Source organism: Eurypyga helias, unplaced genomic scaffold (assembly GCF_000690775.1).
Source record: "Eurypyga helias isolate BGI_N326 unplaced genomic scaffold, ASM69077v1 scaffold9869, whole genome shotgun sequence".
NCBI lineage: Eukaryota > Metazoa > Chordata > Aves > Eurypygiformes > Eurypygidae > Eurypyga > Eurypyga helias.
In genome coordinates, this window is record NW_010273920.1 from 30,202 (window position 1) to 45,488 (window position 15,287).

The 15,287-nt window shown below is 36.5% G+C and overlaps 1 protein-coding gene across 1 annotated transcript in view; it reads left to right on the forward strand.

Annotated features, from left to right (window-relative positions):
- Nucleotides 1-15,287, forward strand: part of LOC104502517 (syntaxin-binding protein 5) — a gene marked incomplete at its 5' end in the record, with an annotated part of 69,175 nt that overhangs the window by 28,359 nt on the left and 25,529 nt on the right. Inside the window, 4 exons of the mRNA XM_010159650.1 lie at nucleotides 87-168; nucleotides 1,183-1,283; nucleotides 11,745-11,879; nucleotides 12,922-12,985. Of these exons, the coding sequence (XP_010157952.1) occupies nucleotides 87-168; nucleotides 1,183-1,283; nucleotides 11,745-11,879; nucleotides 12,922-12,985 (382 nt within the window). The remainder of the gene's footprint in view (nucleotides 1-86; nucleotides 169-1,182; nucleotides 1,284-11,744; nucleotides 11,880-12,921; nucleotides 12,986-15,287) is intronic.

Sequence of the window (15,287 nt, forward strand, 5' to 3'; positions counted from 1 at the left end):
TCAATGTCTGTTACGGTGTTTGTTTTGGTTTGTGTTTTTTCCCTATGTTTCATACTACAATTATTCCTTAATGGTACAAATTCCAGCTTTGGTCGGCCAGGAGTGGAATGCTACTGTCAACATGACAGTGGAGCTGCAGTAATCCAGCTTCAGTTCCTGATTAACGAGGTTAGTAAAATGATGTACATATTCATGGAATCATAGAATGGCTTGTGTCCAAGGGACCTTTAAAGGTCAACTAGTTGAACCCCTCTGCAGTGATCTGGGACACCTTCAACTAGAACAGGTTGCTTAGAGCTCTGTCCAGGCTGACCTTGAATGTTTCCAAGGATGAGGCTTCTACCACCTCTCTGGACAACCTGTTCCAGTAATTCAGAGATGATAGAGTGTATTTTCTTCAACTTCTCATTAAGCAAGCATCAAAATTGGCTGACACAGGTGACATCATGGATGGCAAACAGTAATAGCAATTACAGATAAACTTTTTTAATTTTAGAAAACTCTTGACTGCTGAAAATATCTTTGTCTCTAGAGTACTCTTGCTGTAAGCAAAAAATTTTTTCCCTAGGAATATTTCTTCATGTTACTGAGCATTGCAAATTATCTCTTGAAGTAGTAAAATACATTTTAAATAGTACTGATAGTTTCATCAGGTAGTTAATTTTATTTTGATAGCTACTGGTTTTGACATGAGCTGAGGAATGATCCCTGATCTGATACCTCGGTAATTTCAGGTGTGTCTTTACTAGGGGTGCATCATTTGAGATCTGACAGCAGTGCTGTTCTTGAGCTAGCTGGGGACAGATTTGTAGAGGGACTTCTAGCTCAGAGGAGTGGTGAAGTCCAAACCTCCTCTTTGTCAGCACATAGATATTAGCAGTTGAGTTCATTGCTTAATTTCTCTGAAGAAGTGGCCATGAGGGAACTGATGTGTACACACTGGAAAAAGCTGCTCCTTCCCCATTGCACCTCAGTACAGCACTGAACCAAACATGACCCAGCTGAATGACATAGCATCGGTTATCTTACTTCTAGTACTTACAGCTTACCTGTGCTGTGGTGTTGATGTGCATGCTTATAACTGTTCTTCTATCCTGCTAGCCAATGTGTAATATATTTGCACTATGATGATGTACTGTTACTAGGTTATGAAAAGTTGACTAAAACCTTTCTTTCTCATAGGGAGCTCTTGTGAGTGCCTTGGCTGATGATACCTTACACCTGTGGAACTTGCGTCAGAAGAGACCTGCTATACTTCATTCACTCAAATTTAATCGAGAACGGTAGGGATTGGATCATTACTGATTTTGCCCCTTATCATCATGCTATGTGCTATTGTAAGATCAGATTTATTAATGCAGTCCAATTCGTAACTTATCAAGTAACTGAAACTGGGTTTACATTGGGGTTGAGTTGCAGGCTGTTAGAGCCCAAAGTACTTGAGTAGACTCTTCTATCACTTCTCATATTGCATTGCTGAATGTCATATTTTCCATCTTTAAAATGTGGAGGAATATGAGAATTTCAATGTATGTCTCCAAAGGAATTTTGGAACAAATGAAAGTGTGTGTGTGTGTGCACCGATAAGACAACAGGAAAACACTTCCAGTTTTTTAATTGAAGTTTTTCTCCCCTTGATGTCAAATGGGAGTTCTGCAGTGTTAGAGCTTTGGTGTGTATCAGGGAAGCTGAAAACAACATGCATTTTGACTAACAATTTTGAGGCTCAAGTAAGTCTTGCGAGCAAACTAGGGAGACATTTTAGATTAAACTTCTAAAAGTCAGTTGATTTAAATTTCTGTAAAAAGTGTGTCCCTCCCTTTAATAACAAGTAGCCCTTCCCTTTTGGTAAATAGCCCTTCTCTTCCAGTGTGGGTCAAGTGTCAGCTGGAATGCTATGTCTGCTTTTGAGCAGTGTGCTTCAGAGGTGGACTGCCTGGGGACCTCAAAAGATACCAGCAAGAACACACAATAATCTCTGACTTGTATATCTGTTGAACAGGGCAAGGAAGTCATAAGCTTTAAGCAATGGGTAGCAATAGAAAGATGCAAGTTAAATATCTCTGTAAAACCTTTTAATGTGGTGTCATACAAAGTGCTAAACAGACTGTTGGGTGGGTTATGGACTAACCATATAGTTTTAAGGAGCACATTATAAACAAATTTATCAGGAATAACATAAATGCAGATTACTTTGGGGGTGGGAGTTGGGTAGAGAACCAAATAATCCTAAGCCCTTTTTAAGGTGGTTTTAATGATCACTATGCATAAAATTTCTAACAGGACCTATAGTGATAGGACAAGGGGATTATGACTTTAAACTGGAAGAAGGCAGATTTAGATCAGATAAAAGGAAGATTCTTCCCGCAGAGGGTGGTGAGGCACTAGAACAGGTTGCCCAGACAAGTTGTGGATGCCTCATCTCTGGCAATGTTCAAGGCCAGGTTGCATTGAGGCTCTGAGCAACCTGATCCTGTGAAAGATGTCCCTACCCATGGCAGGTGAGTGGGACTGGATGGTCTTTAAAGGCCCCTTCAGACCCAAAGCATTCTGATTCTAAACTGTTACGCACAAAACAAGGATTACAATTCTCGGCCCCAAGGGAGTGAGAGAGTTCTTTTATGCAGCATGAAAGTCAAATGAAGGGAAATGCAATTGACAACCTCTAGTTTAGAGAAGATTGTCCAACTGTAGGAGATGCAGTGGTGTATCCAGCTCAAATTGTCCCCCTCTTCTTTCCCCCTTCTTTCTTAAATGACTGACTTACCTGTAACACTTCTTGTTGAGACTTAAGTAAGCTTGAATCTGCAGCCTGAAACCACACTTGGCCATTGGACATTCTAACCAGTGATGCCCCATCCCTGGAAGTGTTCAAGGCCAGACTGGATGAGGCTTTGAGCAACCTGGTCTAGTGGAGGGTGCCACAAATTCCTTGGAAGGGAAACAAAGCCAAATCTTACTACATGATTGAAACAAGTCTTACATATCAGCATATCAGTATATGCTGTAGGACTCTGTAGATGCTGAGGTTTAAAATTATATGCCTGATTGGGAGTACATGTAAGTGTGGTGACATTGTAGAAAAGCAATGTTTGTGTTCTGTTTAGTGGGAATTGAGTTTAACATGTCACAAGCCAATTTTTATTCAGATTTTGTTTCCAATTTTGTTTAATGTGCAAGGTTTAGATGTGAACTAGAAGGTTGTTTGTAGCATAGAAAGCTAATTGTATGAGTTGCCTGCCCAGATTAAAGGATATTGTATTCTTGAAAATGATTCTTGAGTTATCTTTTTTTTTAAAACTTGTTAATGAATTCTGCATTCTCCTGGCACAGCCTTTCACCAGCTCTGGCTAATTCCCTGGTTTTAGCCATATGGAAGAATTACTCCCCAGTGTTTAATAACACAATTTCTAGATTTGATATTTGTTTCTCCTGTTCCTAATCTAGTTTCTTACTTCCAGCCCTGTTTTGAACATCTTTCAAATAAGGAATAAAAACCAGACAAAGCTTGTTCATAAATGTTTGTGCCATGTTCTAAGTATTTTGTATACTTACCTGAAAGTTACAGTATTAAATGGCCTTTAAAGTAATTCAGAATGCAGTATATGGCATTCTGTATGTGGCTGTAGTATATGGCTGGAAAGTATTGTGAATTCTTGCTTGTTTACTCATTAATTTTAAGAACAGGGAGTGGTGAGAAAAAGTTGCTTTTTCTTTTAAAATAATTTTGTGTTACAGACTTTGATCTGAGCTGTGGAAAATGTCTGCTGGGTAACTTGCGGCTTTTTAGATTTGAGAAAAACATTTAAAAGTAAAAGCTAAGAGTCTTCAAAGTTGGTGCTTTCTGTTGAATCTTTAAATGGGTTGAGTATCTGTAGATAAGAAAATGACTATTTAATAGATTCGTAGCTCTTGACTGCCTTTTGTACCAGTGATGGTTAGTAATTTGCAAGTTTTCTGGTAGTTGAAGTTTTGGATGTACAAAAATCTGTTAGCTGAAATTACTGGCAGATGTCAGAGGCACAGTGCAAAACAAGCTAAGTTTGCAAGTTTTCTAGCTTTTTGTTCCTGTTGCATGTGTGTGGGTTTTGCAGCTTCTTCATGTTCTAGTTAGAAGCTATTAACCCAATGTCATGCTAAGCTTGGCCACGGTTCCTTGTCTGTGGGAAGTGGTCTGTAGGGACCAGGGAAAAAAAAGCATGATGATGCTTACATGAGGGGATTGCTTGCATGACTTGTCACGCAAGTTAAAGTTTGTAAGTAGAACCTCTTTGCAAAAAGCACAAATCTGTGTGTGAACTTAAGTATGCTAGATTTTGGACTTCTCTAAGATTTCTTCATTGAATCCCAGTGTAGGTTTTGTCATCTACATACCTGCATAAGCATCCTACACATAATTGTGTGTCCAGATGCAATGCAAGCTTCATGTCAAATTTGTTTAGATTCAGTAGCAAATGTTATTGCTAGGCTAGATTAACTCTGAAATAAGCATAGTTAACGCTTTTTATTAGAATAAATACTGAAAGCATGTTGTGAGATAGATATCCAATCTGGCCTTATGTTTCTTGCCGTGCAGGAACTATTAAACTTTGTGCTGATCTGAGGTGTGAAAGAAAGGTAAACTAAGGGACTTTCACAGAACCAATTTAAGAGAGGGTGAATTGACAGATTAACTTGATTAAAAAAGGAAGAGGAAGAGGAAAAAAGTTGTGTGCGATAGCAAATTTGAGTCTCCTTTGCTGCAAGCCAAAACTATCAGATTTTTACTTACAAGTATGAAAATTTTGTTTCGTTACCTAAGACTTGCATCCTTCCTGAGCTGAGATTCCCAGTTCTAATGCCAAAAGAAATAGTTTACTTGTTTTGTGACTTAGCATAAAGACAAGAACCAGAATCCTAGCATAAAAATAGAACAGTGTGTAGTGTGAGTGCTTTGCATATTGATCACTGAATGCATTGACAGCAGTTTAATTTTTAATATGTGAACTTCTGTGCTATGGGATCGAAATAGTTTTCCACAGCATTAAACTCTACAGTTTAGAGCTACAAAATTATTTTAAGTATTGCTGGTTTTGTATCCTCCTGCAAACAACAACTTTAGCACTGTATAGAAAACAAACTGTCTGCAGTAAGTGGGAAAAAAAAACTCCTGGTATTTACTAATTAATAAACAAAACTGTTTACCTTTATTATGACACATACCTTACCTTGTCAGATGCTGTAATTTTGTACCCAGCCCATGCATTGGCAGACATTAGTTGTGAGAGAATTTTTCCTTCTACCTCACTGAATTTATAAACTGACCAATTCTGCCACTTTGTGGATAGCAGAAGGACATACAAGTATTCTTGCCTGTGAGAGCAGGTGATGATAATGTTGCTTGTGGGTTTTTGGTTGTGAGGTGGTTTTTTCCATCTCCTTTCTTGGTGTCAATAACACTGTTTCACTTCCAGCCGTTGTTTGAGAGCTTTCTTTTTCCCCTTTAGCCTATGTGTTTTGGGGTAGGATTAGAGAATAACAAAAGCATTACAGGCATGCAATATGGATTTCTCTCACAATCTGAGAAGTGAAGTATTTGAACCTTTGCTGAATCAATGATATAGCAAGTACAAGTTTAATGTGACAGAACTACATTTTTCCCCACATAACTAAGTGGTTTGTTCTTTTTTTTACACTTTTCAAACTGACTTTTGTTTTGAGAGTGGAAAGCAATGATCACCAGGTCTGCTTGCCTTCATGGTGTCATATAAAGCCTTCTTTTATGTGCTGGGCTTAAAAGATGTTACTCAGTGGTGATCCACTAGATGATATATTTAGGAGTTTTATCTTGTTTCAGGAAGTTAGCAGAGGAAAACGAACTTCTTGACTGACTGGGTTTGCAGATGTGAATGTCTCTTTCATGCAAGATCACATTCCTCTGAGAAATGTTTTCTTGGGGCCACGTATGAATCCCATGTGTCAGTGGTTGACAGAACTGCAGTTGCATCAGTTGCCTTCTGCTGCATTTGGTACTGAGGCAGAACCTAAGTGCTGAGTCTTACTATGAGATTTCAGGCTTCTAAGAAACAGGTTTTTAAAAACTGTCTCCATAGTACTTTTACCTGCTTTTCTGGCATGCTGATGACTTTCATGGTAGTATGAGGCACATAATGGCCAACTACCATGTTCCAGGGCAGAATGAAACCTCTAGTCTTGAAGCCTTGCCTGTCTAACAGACTTTTGTCCATTGGTGATGGGCATAATTTTTCTGTCTTCTGCTGGAAAGCTGCATCTGACATGACCATGTTTTTAAGTTGTAGCATGTGACTTCGCAGATTAAATGTTCAGCCTGAACTGCATGTGTTAGAGCAAGCTACCCAAGTGGCTTCTGATGACAAAGGTCTGGTAACTTTTTGAGTCGTGTCAGACAAACCAACAGGACCTCATAAACAGGTAGGGCAGAGGATTTTCAGTGGTAAAAGATCCTTAAAACTTTGTGGTAATTGATGTGAATTCCTTCAGTATTGAAAAATTTGCTTATTTTTTCCAATTGGTTGCCTTAAAAGATGTGTGTGTTGGTCTTTCGTTGCCACTGCAAGTAGTGAAGCAACACTCTTCTATTTGTGCATAAAGACAAAACAAAGACACTTTCTGAGTGAAGTACAACTGAAGCTTGAAAAGCTGTTTTAACCAGAGGTGAAATGTTACTCTGTAAAGGAAAGAACATGAAAGTCATGAAATATATTAGGAACATCATATTGTAAAAATACAAATACCTGCAGCAACCTAAAAAATCCTGAAATTGATCCTTTTTCAGGAAGATTATCTAAATGGCCCTAGTATTGATCATGTCAGTGGTGACAATGTTATTTGTTCTTGGCTCTTGCTTCCCCATTACTCCATCTCGATGCCATTAATGTACACCACAACTCAGATAATGAGTGTGGGTACTTCTCAGCTGGCTTTAGAGGCAGCCCTTCAAGTGAACATATTCGGAGAAGCATCATTTGGAGTGCTGTTACAGGATATAAATGGAATTGAAGTACCTGGTCCAGTTTCTGTGATATACTGCCTTTATCCACATGGTCTCTTGGGAGACAGTTTTGGGATGTGTGAAAGAGGAATTCCCCTCTGAATGTGGCTTCTGTCCTTTCAGGCCTTTTTTTGTACAGGTAGGCATTTTAAGCTTATTGTAGTTACCAGATATGTAAATAGACCTCTTGGAGTCTGGCAAAACCACAGCCACTGCTTGCTTCACTCAGTATGTCATTCAGACACTGATTCTTGACTGGTTTATGCCTGTTGAAGACTTGAGAAGAGACCATGGATGTGGGGCTAGGTGAACATAAGAATTGAATTTCTCAGCTTCTGAATTTTACATGATGGCTATCCCATGCATAAAAGGTAGAAGATAGTTATGCAGTATACATATTTAGTAGCTTCACACTTTTCTTTTTAGAAGACTTTTATTTTGCATATATAATAATAATCCTAGAAGGTAGTGTAATTACAGTAACTACAGACCTATAATGATAGCCTGAGGTTCTAGAAACAGTTTTAGTGACTTAAATACCACCTGTTATCAGTGTTTGTAATTCATCAAGGTATTTGTCGCTGTGCTTTGTTAAATTAGTTAAAAAGTCTGAAGAACATATAATACTTCATAATGCAGTAGATGAAGGAAATGTAAAGATTAATTTAGAAGGATTTCTGTTGTCATAATACACACAAGATAACAGCCTGTCATTTTTACTTAATATTTCCCTTAAAAGCCCAGTTCTTTGACTTATGTATTAATTTAATAAATTGTATTCTTTGATATTTCTGTAATTAAATTCCTGTAGGACACACTACCACTTGCTGTAGTAACTATTTTACATTATACATTGTGAAACAACCACAGTTAAGATTTTTCTTAATTGATGTTGACAGTTTATCAGAAAAGAGACATGGTCTGCAGTTAGAAGGAAATCCTTTCAGTAGGTTTACAAATGGCTTCTCAAAGATTCTCGTGTCACTGCTAGTACTCTCCCATAAGCAATAGCATAAATTAGATTAAGTACAGTAAGAACAAGAAATACTTTGAGGGTTTCTTTTATCAATGTTGATCACTGGTTTGTCTGTATATAATTTTGTTCTCTTGAACTATTGGGTCAATTCTTACAAATCCTTTTCATATGAAGGTAAAATTCCTTGTGTGTGTTTTTGTTTTTTCTTTTTTTTATGGAAGGGGGTCAGGGGAAAGTAGTGGCTTTGCAAATAACTTACATGGTGAAGAGGAAGATTTTGTGCTTAAAGAGACATACAGTTACAACTACCCTCACTGTTTTGGGGTTGCATAACAGTACCTCATTTTAGCAGTGATGTTAGGATATATATAAATCATACTCTAGATTTCAGATTAAAAAAAAAATCTTTAAAGCATTGCTTTTATTTCTATAAAGGGATTTTTTTCTTTGTAAGTATGGAGAAGTGAAATATTTGGGATAGTGCTGTGCACAATACTTGCATTATGCTAAAAGGTCAGTGGGCCTCACAAATTGTGACTGAAATTTCTTTGGAAATAATGTGATTTTTACAGATGCTTCTTTTTCAGTATCTTTGGCCAGAATGGCTTGATACAGGAGATTAAGAGTGGTACTCTGCTTTTGACTGATACATTGTTTTCAGGCAGTTGGTGTTTATGGGCAAGAAAAATTTACATTCAACCCAAGTAAAAATTTTTTGCATCTTTTGTCTTTTTGACAATTGATTATGTTTTTCCCCATTTCTGTACATATCCAGCTAGTGGGGGGAGGCTGTGAAGAATATTTGAGTTGTAGAAATGGCCAGAGCATTATATGGCAACTTCCACTTCTGTTTATCTTCATATTTTATGAATGGAGTTGTATTATTGTAATCTTCTGGTGGCAGAAAGATAGGTTTCCGAAAAAGATCTGAATTTTTCAGAAAAAATATATGCTGTTCTTGGCCACGTATTAAATAAGCAAGTATTGTCTCATCACCAAGATGACCCTGACCTTTTGTTGCCAGCCTTCAAAACAAGTTTGAGTCCCTTTTAATCCTTAGTTCAATTTTCAACTGGGCAAGTGATGCTGCCAAATGTAGCCTGTATGTTGACGTGCTGGTATGTCATCACTGGTCCTTCATGTCGTCACAGCTTCACTGAATTTTAAAGAGGGCTGTAACATTTTTAACGTTGTTTAAAAACTGCATAGTTTAAGGTGAAACCTTCAATCACTGAAGAGAGAGAAGTTCAGTACGTAGACTTTAGTGTTGGAAGTGTTATTCTGTAAATTGTTACAGTAAATGCAGTTATCTGAAAGTAATCCCTTTAGACCAAAATGTAATTTAATTTCTCAAACTTGGAAGACATACTCTTTCTATTAGGAAAATAAAGAAATTGCAAATAAAATATTTGCAAATGGAGTAACATATATCATATTCAAGGTGAAATAGTGATTCTTTCATTATAGGGGGATCAACATAACATTCCTTTTGGATTTAACTAGTCATCAGTGATTCTGTGATATATTCAATAATATATTTAGGTTATATAAAAATCATACAAGATTTTTTCTCATTGTAGAAGACTGGTAAAAGCACACATTGAAGGATAAGGTTAAGAATCCTGGTTTTCATATGTGCCTGTGCTTAACAATTTTGAAGTGTCTTCAACCTCCTGCCTCTGAGAGTTTGTAAACATTTTGTGAAGTTACTTGTTCAGTTACTTGTTCTCTCTTGGTGTGGAATCATTTAATTGCTTACCTAACTCTTGACAAAATTGATCTCAGTTGCACAGAGGAGACAGTAAATTGAATGTGGCTGCATATTCAAGAAGAGTATCAAGAGTCTTGAGGAGTTGGACATTTCTTTAAGTGTTGCCCTTTTGCTATAGCAAAGAAAGTTGCAGCCTTGACTCACATATTTTGCCTACTTTTAAACGACAGGAAATAGACTGTTTCTTATAATGAAAGTGTTGGACAGCTGTAACTGACAATATTAGTTCAGATCAAGACAGATAGGCCCATGACACTGTTCCTTAATATTATTTCTGGCTGCTAGGCTATGCATTTAGATCTAACTGATCTGGCTGCCAGCTGCTTCTGGCACATGGATTCCTGGCACAAAAAGCAGCTGTGATGTTGTGGAGTGCTGAGTTTGTTTTCATGCTACACCTCTTTACCCTTTCCTGTGACTTGCTCGTAGTGGGAGAGCTCTCTTACTGGGCAGTAAGGTTTTGGGGCCTAGGAAGTGTATGTACTGCAGTGCATGTGATTTAGCTTCCAATAAAATATTTTTTCAACAGCGTTGGGGAAACTCAAGTCTTCAACCTGCAGTGCTTGCAGATTACTGTACTTAGTAAAAATGTTACAACCTCTGTAAAGCCAATGAGTTGGAAGAGCATTTTAAATCTTGTATGTAGTCCTTTTTTTTTCTGAGAAGCGTCAGTGGAAAAAGTCAGCACAGCCTTTTAGCTTATATTCAAGCCCAAGAAGTCAAGGAAGTTAGAAAATGGAGAGATGAAAGGTTTGCTTGATCAAACTGCACTTTCTAACTAGAACAAAATTGTTGATATAAAAAGTGAAGTGGTACACTTTTGGTCTGGGTGCTATTACTACAGGAGTCAACTTCTGAAAGCTGTAATACAAGTTAACATCTTTTCAGCCATTAGCAGTTTTTCTTTTGTTGCTACTGTTAGCCTTTGCTTTTGTGCTGAAGTAAAGTATGTATATACATCATCTAATGCAAAGGTTCTAAAGCTGTTCTTTGCATAAATAACTATTAACAGACTTGTGAAGTGATACATGGGCGAGAAGGGAGCCCAACTGGGAGAAAGCAAGAACAAAACATATCTGTAAAGCAAAGGATTAGAGCCGACACAACAAACTTCCATTGAATAATTGTTTTCCCTTTTCACTGAAACATTTCTGAAAGCCCAAGGTTGATAGTCCAAGTAACTTCGCAATTTCTTTCAATACTGGACCCTGTCAGATGAAAATGGTTTAGAGTTTATAGTTTCCAGACACTTTCTAGATTCTGATTTGAAGTTAGTATTTCTGTTGTATAGAAAAAATCAGATAATTTAGAAGCTTTGGCTCCTACAGACATTATTTGCTTATCAATTTTGAAGAAATTGTAAACAACAAGCAGGACCCAAGGGTATAGAAATAACCACTAAGGCAGAAAATTAAAGCGATGTTTAAGTAAAATAATAGCCCCAAACTTAAACTACTTTAAAATTACTTTTGTTGTTCAGTGTTGGGTTTAGGTTTGCTCTTTGGGGAAACTTTGGGCTACATATTAACTTGTATTTCTTAGGCAGAACATAAAGCATTTCTCCTGATTGAAATGAGATTAATTTGCATAAGGCTATTTCTAAAAATCCTTTTTTCTTCAGAGGTTGAAATCGGACAGATTTCAAAGGGAGAGTTGTAGATTATAACATGGGAGGGTTGTGTATTAAGTTTAAAATGACAGCCATCTTGAGCAAATACGTACAGTGTGATAATTCTCAAAAGTGGCTGTGTAATTTTTATCGGAATGACTTAATAGGTTTAGAAAACCTTTGTTTCTGTTCCTTGTTTTTACATTGTGCATCTCTTCTGTCATGTACTGGCTTTTCTACTTTTTTCTAACTGTTACTTGTCTTATTTTTTCATGTTTGCCTATTGCCTTTCTGCTACCTTTTGGCAATGTAAACCTTGAAGTGTAAGATATCCTAAAAGACTTTTAATTCCTTTTTTGGTGGGTTTCTCTTTCAGGATAACATTTTGTCACCTGCCTTTCCAAAGTAAATGGCTATACGTGGGCACCGAAAGAGGAAACATTCACATTGTCAATGTGGAATCATTTACTCTCTCAGGCTATGTCATCATGTGGAATAAAGCCATTGAACTGTGAGTTTAATCAAGTATTGTCTGTTGAGGGAACAGAGGTGTCCTAGATGTTAACAACATCAGTTGCAGAAATGTCCTTGTTACCTAGAGTAGCCTACTTATTAGTCTCACTATGCCAAACATGTGATCAAAGTATGTAAATTAAAATGTAAATAATTCTTATTCTGATAGATACGAAATATTTATATATAAGCTTCTGCCTACAACATTATCATATCTGGAATAGACAGAAAAATAAACTAAATGGACAAAGTAAAATGAGACATAAATCACTATCTGTGGTGAGAAAGAACTAGAAGACTGGTATGTTAAAATGTGATGTGGCTGGTACTTGGGCAGGCATGTCACTTGTACAGTTCTGGGGTTAAAGCCAAAGCATTGCAAAAGGGCTAATACATGCCAAGTATAAAATTACTGGATTAAAAATGTAAATTTAAATAAGCCTATTACAAGAGAGCATGTTTATGTATAGATATTCATGTATATATCCCTAGTATTTTTTACAGATATTGTTATTGCTCCTCTTGTAATAATAAATTTATGATATTTTGTGGGTGAAAACATATCCTTTTGTGCTGTTGTTTTGTTCCCAGAACATTAGGTCTGTGAAGTCCATCACTTGCCAAAGACTATTGAAGGAAACACAGCTCTTCATTAGTCCATAATCTTTAATAGCAAGAAGTCAACATAAAGTCAATAATGGCAAGACCTGTTTTCCAGCATAAAAATAAACATTTTATCCAACAGTGTCAACTCTGTAACAACAAACATTTAGATATTATAAAGCTAATGGCAATTTTTTCCATGTTATGAGTAAGCAGTAAAGAAGTCTGTCTTATAAAAAGACAGAAACTAATGACTTGAAAATAGACAGAAAGGTTTATGGGCTTGAAGATAAAGATAAAAGTGTCTCCATGCTGAAATGTCAATAGTTTGCTTAGGTGGAGTCTGTACCTGCAGAATCTGTATTACTTGCCATCACTTTGAGATGCAGTTTTTGGCAGGGGAGGTTTTTAATTAAATGGAAATATTTCTTGTTTAGGTCATCCAAATCTCACCCAGGACCTATTGTCCACATCAGTGACAATCCAATGGATGAAGGAAAGGTAGGATATGTTTAAAGACTGTTCAGTACCTCGTTTTCCAAGCAAGCCTTTTCTTACATATAGATACCACTGCTTTTTAAGGAAGGATTGAGTATATGAGGATAATGTTGACAGCATCAGGGAAGGCTAAGTCAAGGTTTTAGGCTCTGAAAATAATATGAAGCAATGTACAGGCATGACTGTAAGAAACATTTCTGGAATAATTAAATGCACCATATAATCAGAAACACTTGAAAAAAGAGCTGAAAGGGCATAAATGCAAAAAATTCTTAAACAAAAGCAAAGTTACTCGTAGTGGTAAAAATTAAGTTGTTATCCAAAAAAAAAAAAAAACCAACCATAACCTGAATGCAGATATAGTAGGATGGAAGTTAAATCAACATTAGAATGCTCTTGGGTGTTGTGGTATAAATAGTTATTTACAGAGCATATTTTTATAGAAAACAGTGTACTTTGTCTTTAGCTAGTCCAAAGCAGCAGTTTTTATGGGATCTGAGGTCTGTGACATACTCTCATTTAACAGACAGCATCTAGGAATTATAATAAATTGCTTAAAGCATAAGTGGCTTTTAGTACAACTAGATAATTCAGAAAAGCCAACTAAAACATATAGGCAAGAGCTGTGTATTAGACTTGTCCCTTCCCTCTTTTGAGATAGTATTAACATAATAATCTTTTTATCTTGACACAAAACTTTACCAGTTCTTGAAGCCCTTGTGTGACAATTCTTGTCATGTGATACAGCAGCCACAAGGAAGAACTTGAGCTATGACCTCAATGGTCATAAGTTGCTTCTGTATTACTGAAGTAAATCAGAGGGTATTACCCTTTGGTTTGGGACACCGGTTATGAGGCTCATGCAAAACCAAGGTAGAAAGCATAAATTAGTTCACAGTGAAGACTTCATGAATTAAGAGAAAGCAAGGAGTTAAAATGTTTGTATGCCTGCTCTAGGTGACAGCAATTGCTGTACTTCCACATCATACTTCACCACTTAAGTAACGGTTTGCAAGTCTGTGCTTCAGGTAACAGACCTCTTCTACAAGTCTTGGGGTGGTAACACATGACTCGCCCACTCTGTGAAGGATCTTCAGCCTCTTTGTTGTGTGCCCTATTTAGTTATCTAGCAAATCTTGATCTGCTACAACTTTTGTTCAGATCCCTTGATCTGCACTGAAGAGTAATCAGGAGCGGTTTTCCTTAATTTTGGCAATAGGAAGAAAGCAAAATATGAAAGAAGGAATTGAAAACAGTAGTCTTGCATGTATCTTATCCAAAAGTATGTAGGCCTGTAACAAAAGTGTGATTATAACTTAGCCAGGGACTTTGATGCCACTCTAAACAGATGTGCGTTAATGACTCTGCTCTAGATTAATCAGACATAAGTGATTGAATAGATTGATGAAGTAAATTCTAATTTTTTTAATGAGTATAATGTCTCAGAAGTATCCTAGAGTTTAAAACTTCTATTTGTAAGAAATCCTCGAAGAAATAATTTTTCTTACTACTTTTCCATGTATGCAGGAGAAATACTCTCTTTTGGTTTACCTGGTTTTCATTTGACATGTTAGTGGTGGATAAACCCAAAGGGAGAGGAGATGATACTATTGTCTCAGCAGTGGTTTGAATGTTTTAATGGCATGCTTGTTATAAGCTTGTAACCTAGACACCTTAAGTTTTAGTCCACAAGGAGAATTTCCTTAGTGTTGGTTTTTTTTTTTCATTGGGATGAAGCTCCCTCTAAGTGCACAACTAATGAGTTTCTCAATAGAAATGTTTGAATGCCATTCCAGAATCATGGATCCTAGAATATGAATGTAATGAAGCTATGGTAACTGGAGAAAAGACAAAATTATCGATCAATTCTTGTGTATTCCACCCTCACCACACATTTAACTACTCTAAATTAAAGTTTGAGAATTACTGTTTTTATCAATCAGTGGTTTAGAATCTGACCTTACACTTTCTTCTTTATTGTAAGAAAAATATTGCTGAAAAATCCTGTGCAGTTGCAAGAAGCTCATGTGTACTCACTGTTAAATTTGTCCATTCTATTAGCCTAATAATCCCTGTGGGTTTTCTAATGTTTAAAGTTAAAACAGAGAAGTTTTTAAATTATTACTTACGATAAGCAAGTTTATTTAAAATAATAGTGTAGTTTAATATTTTTCAGTTAGTTTAGTGCTGTATATCGCTGAAATAAATCAAATGTTATCCGTAAACTGGTAGGAGTTCCTCTGTTATTTTTCATATTGGGAATAACTGTACATCTTGAAAATCTTAATATGCTGAAAGAACTGTC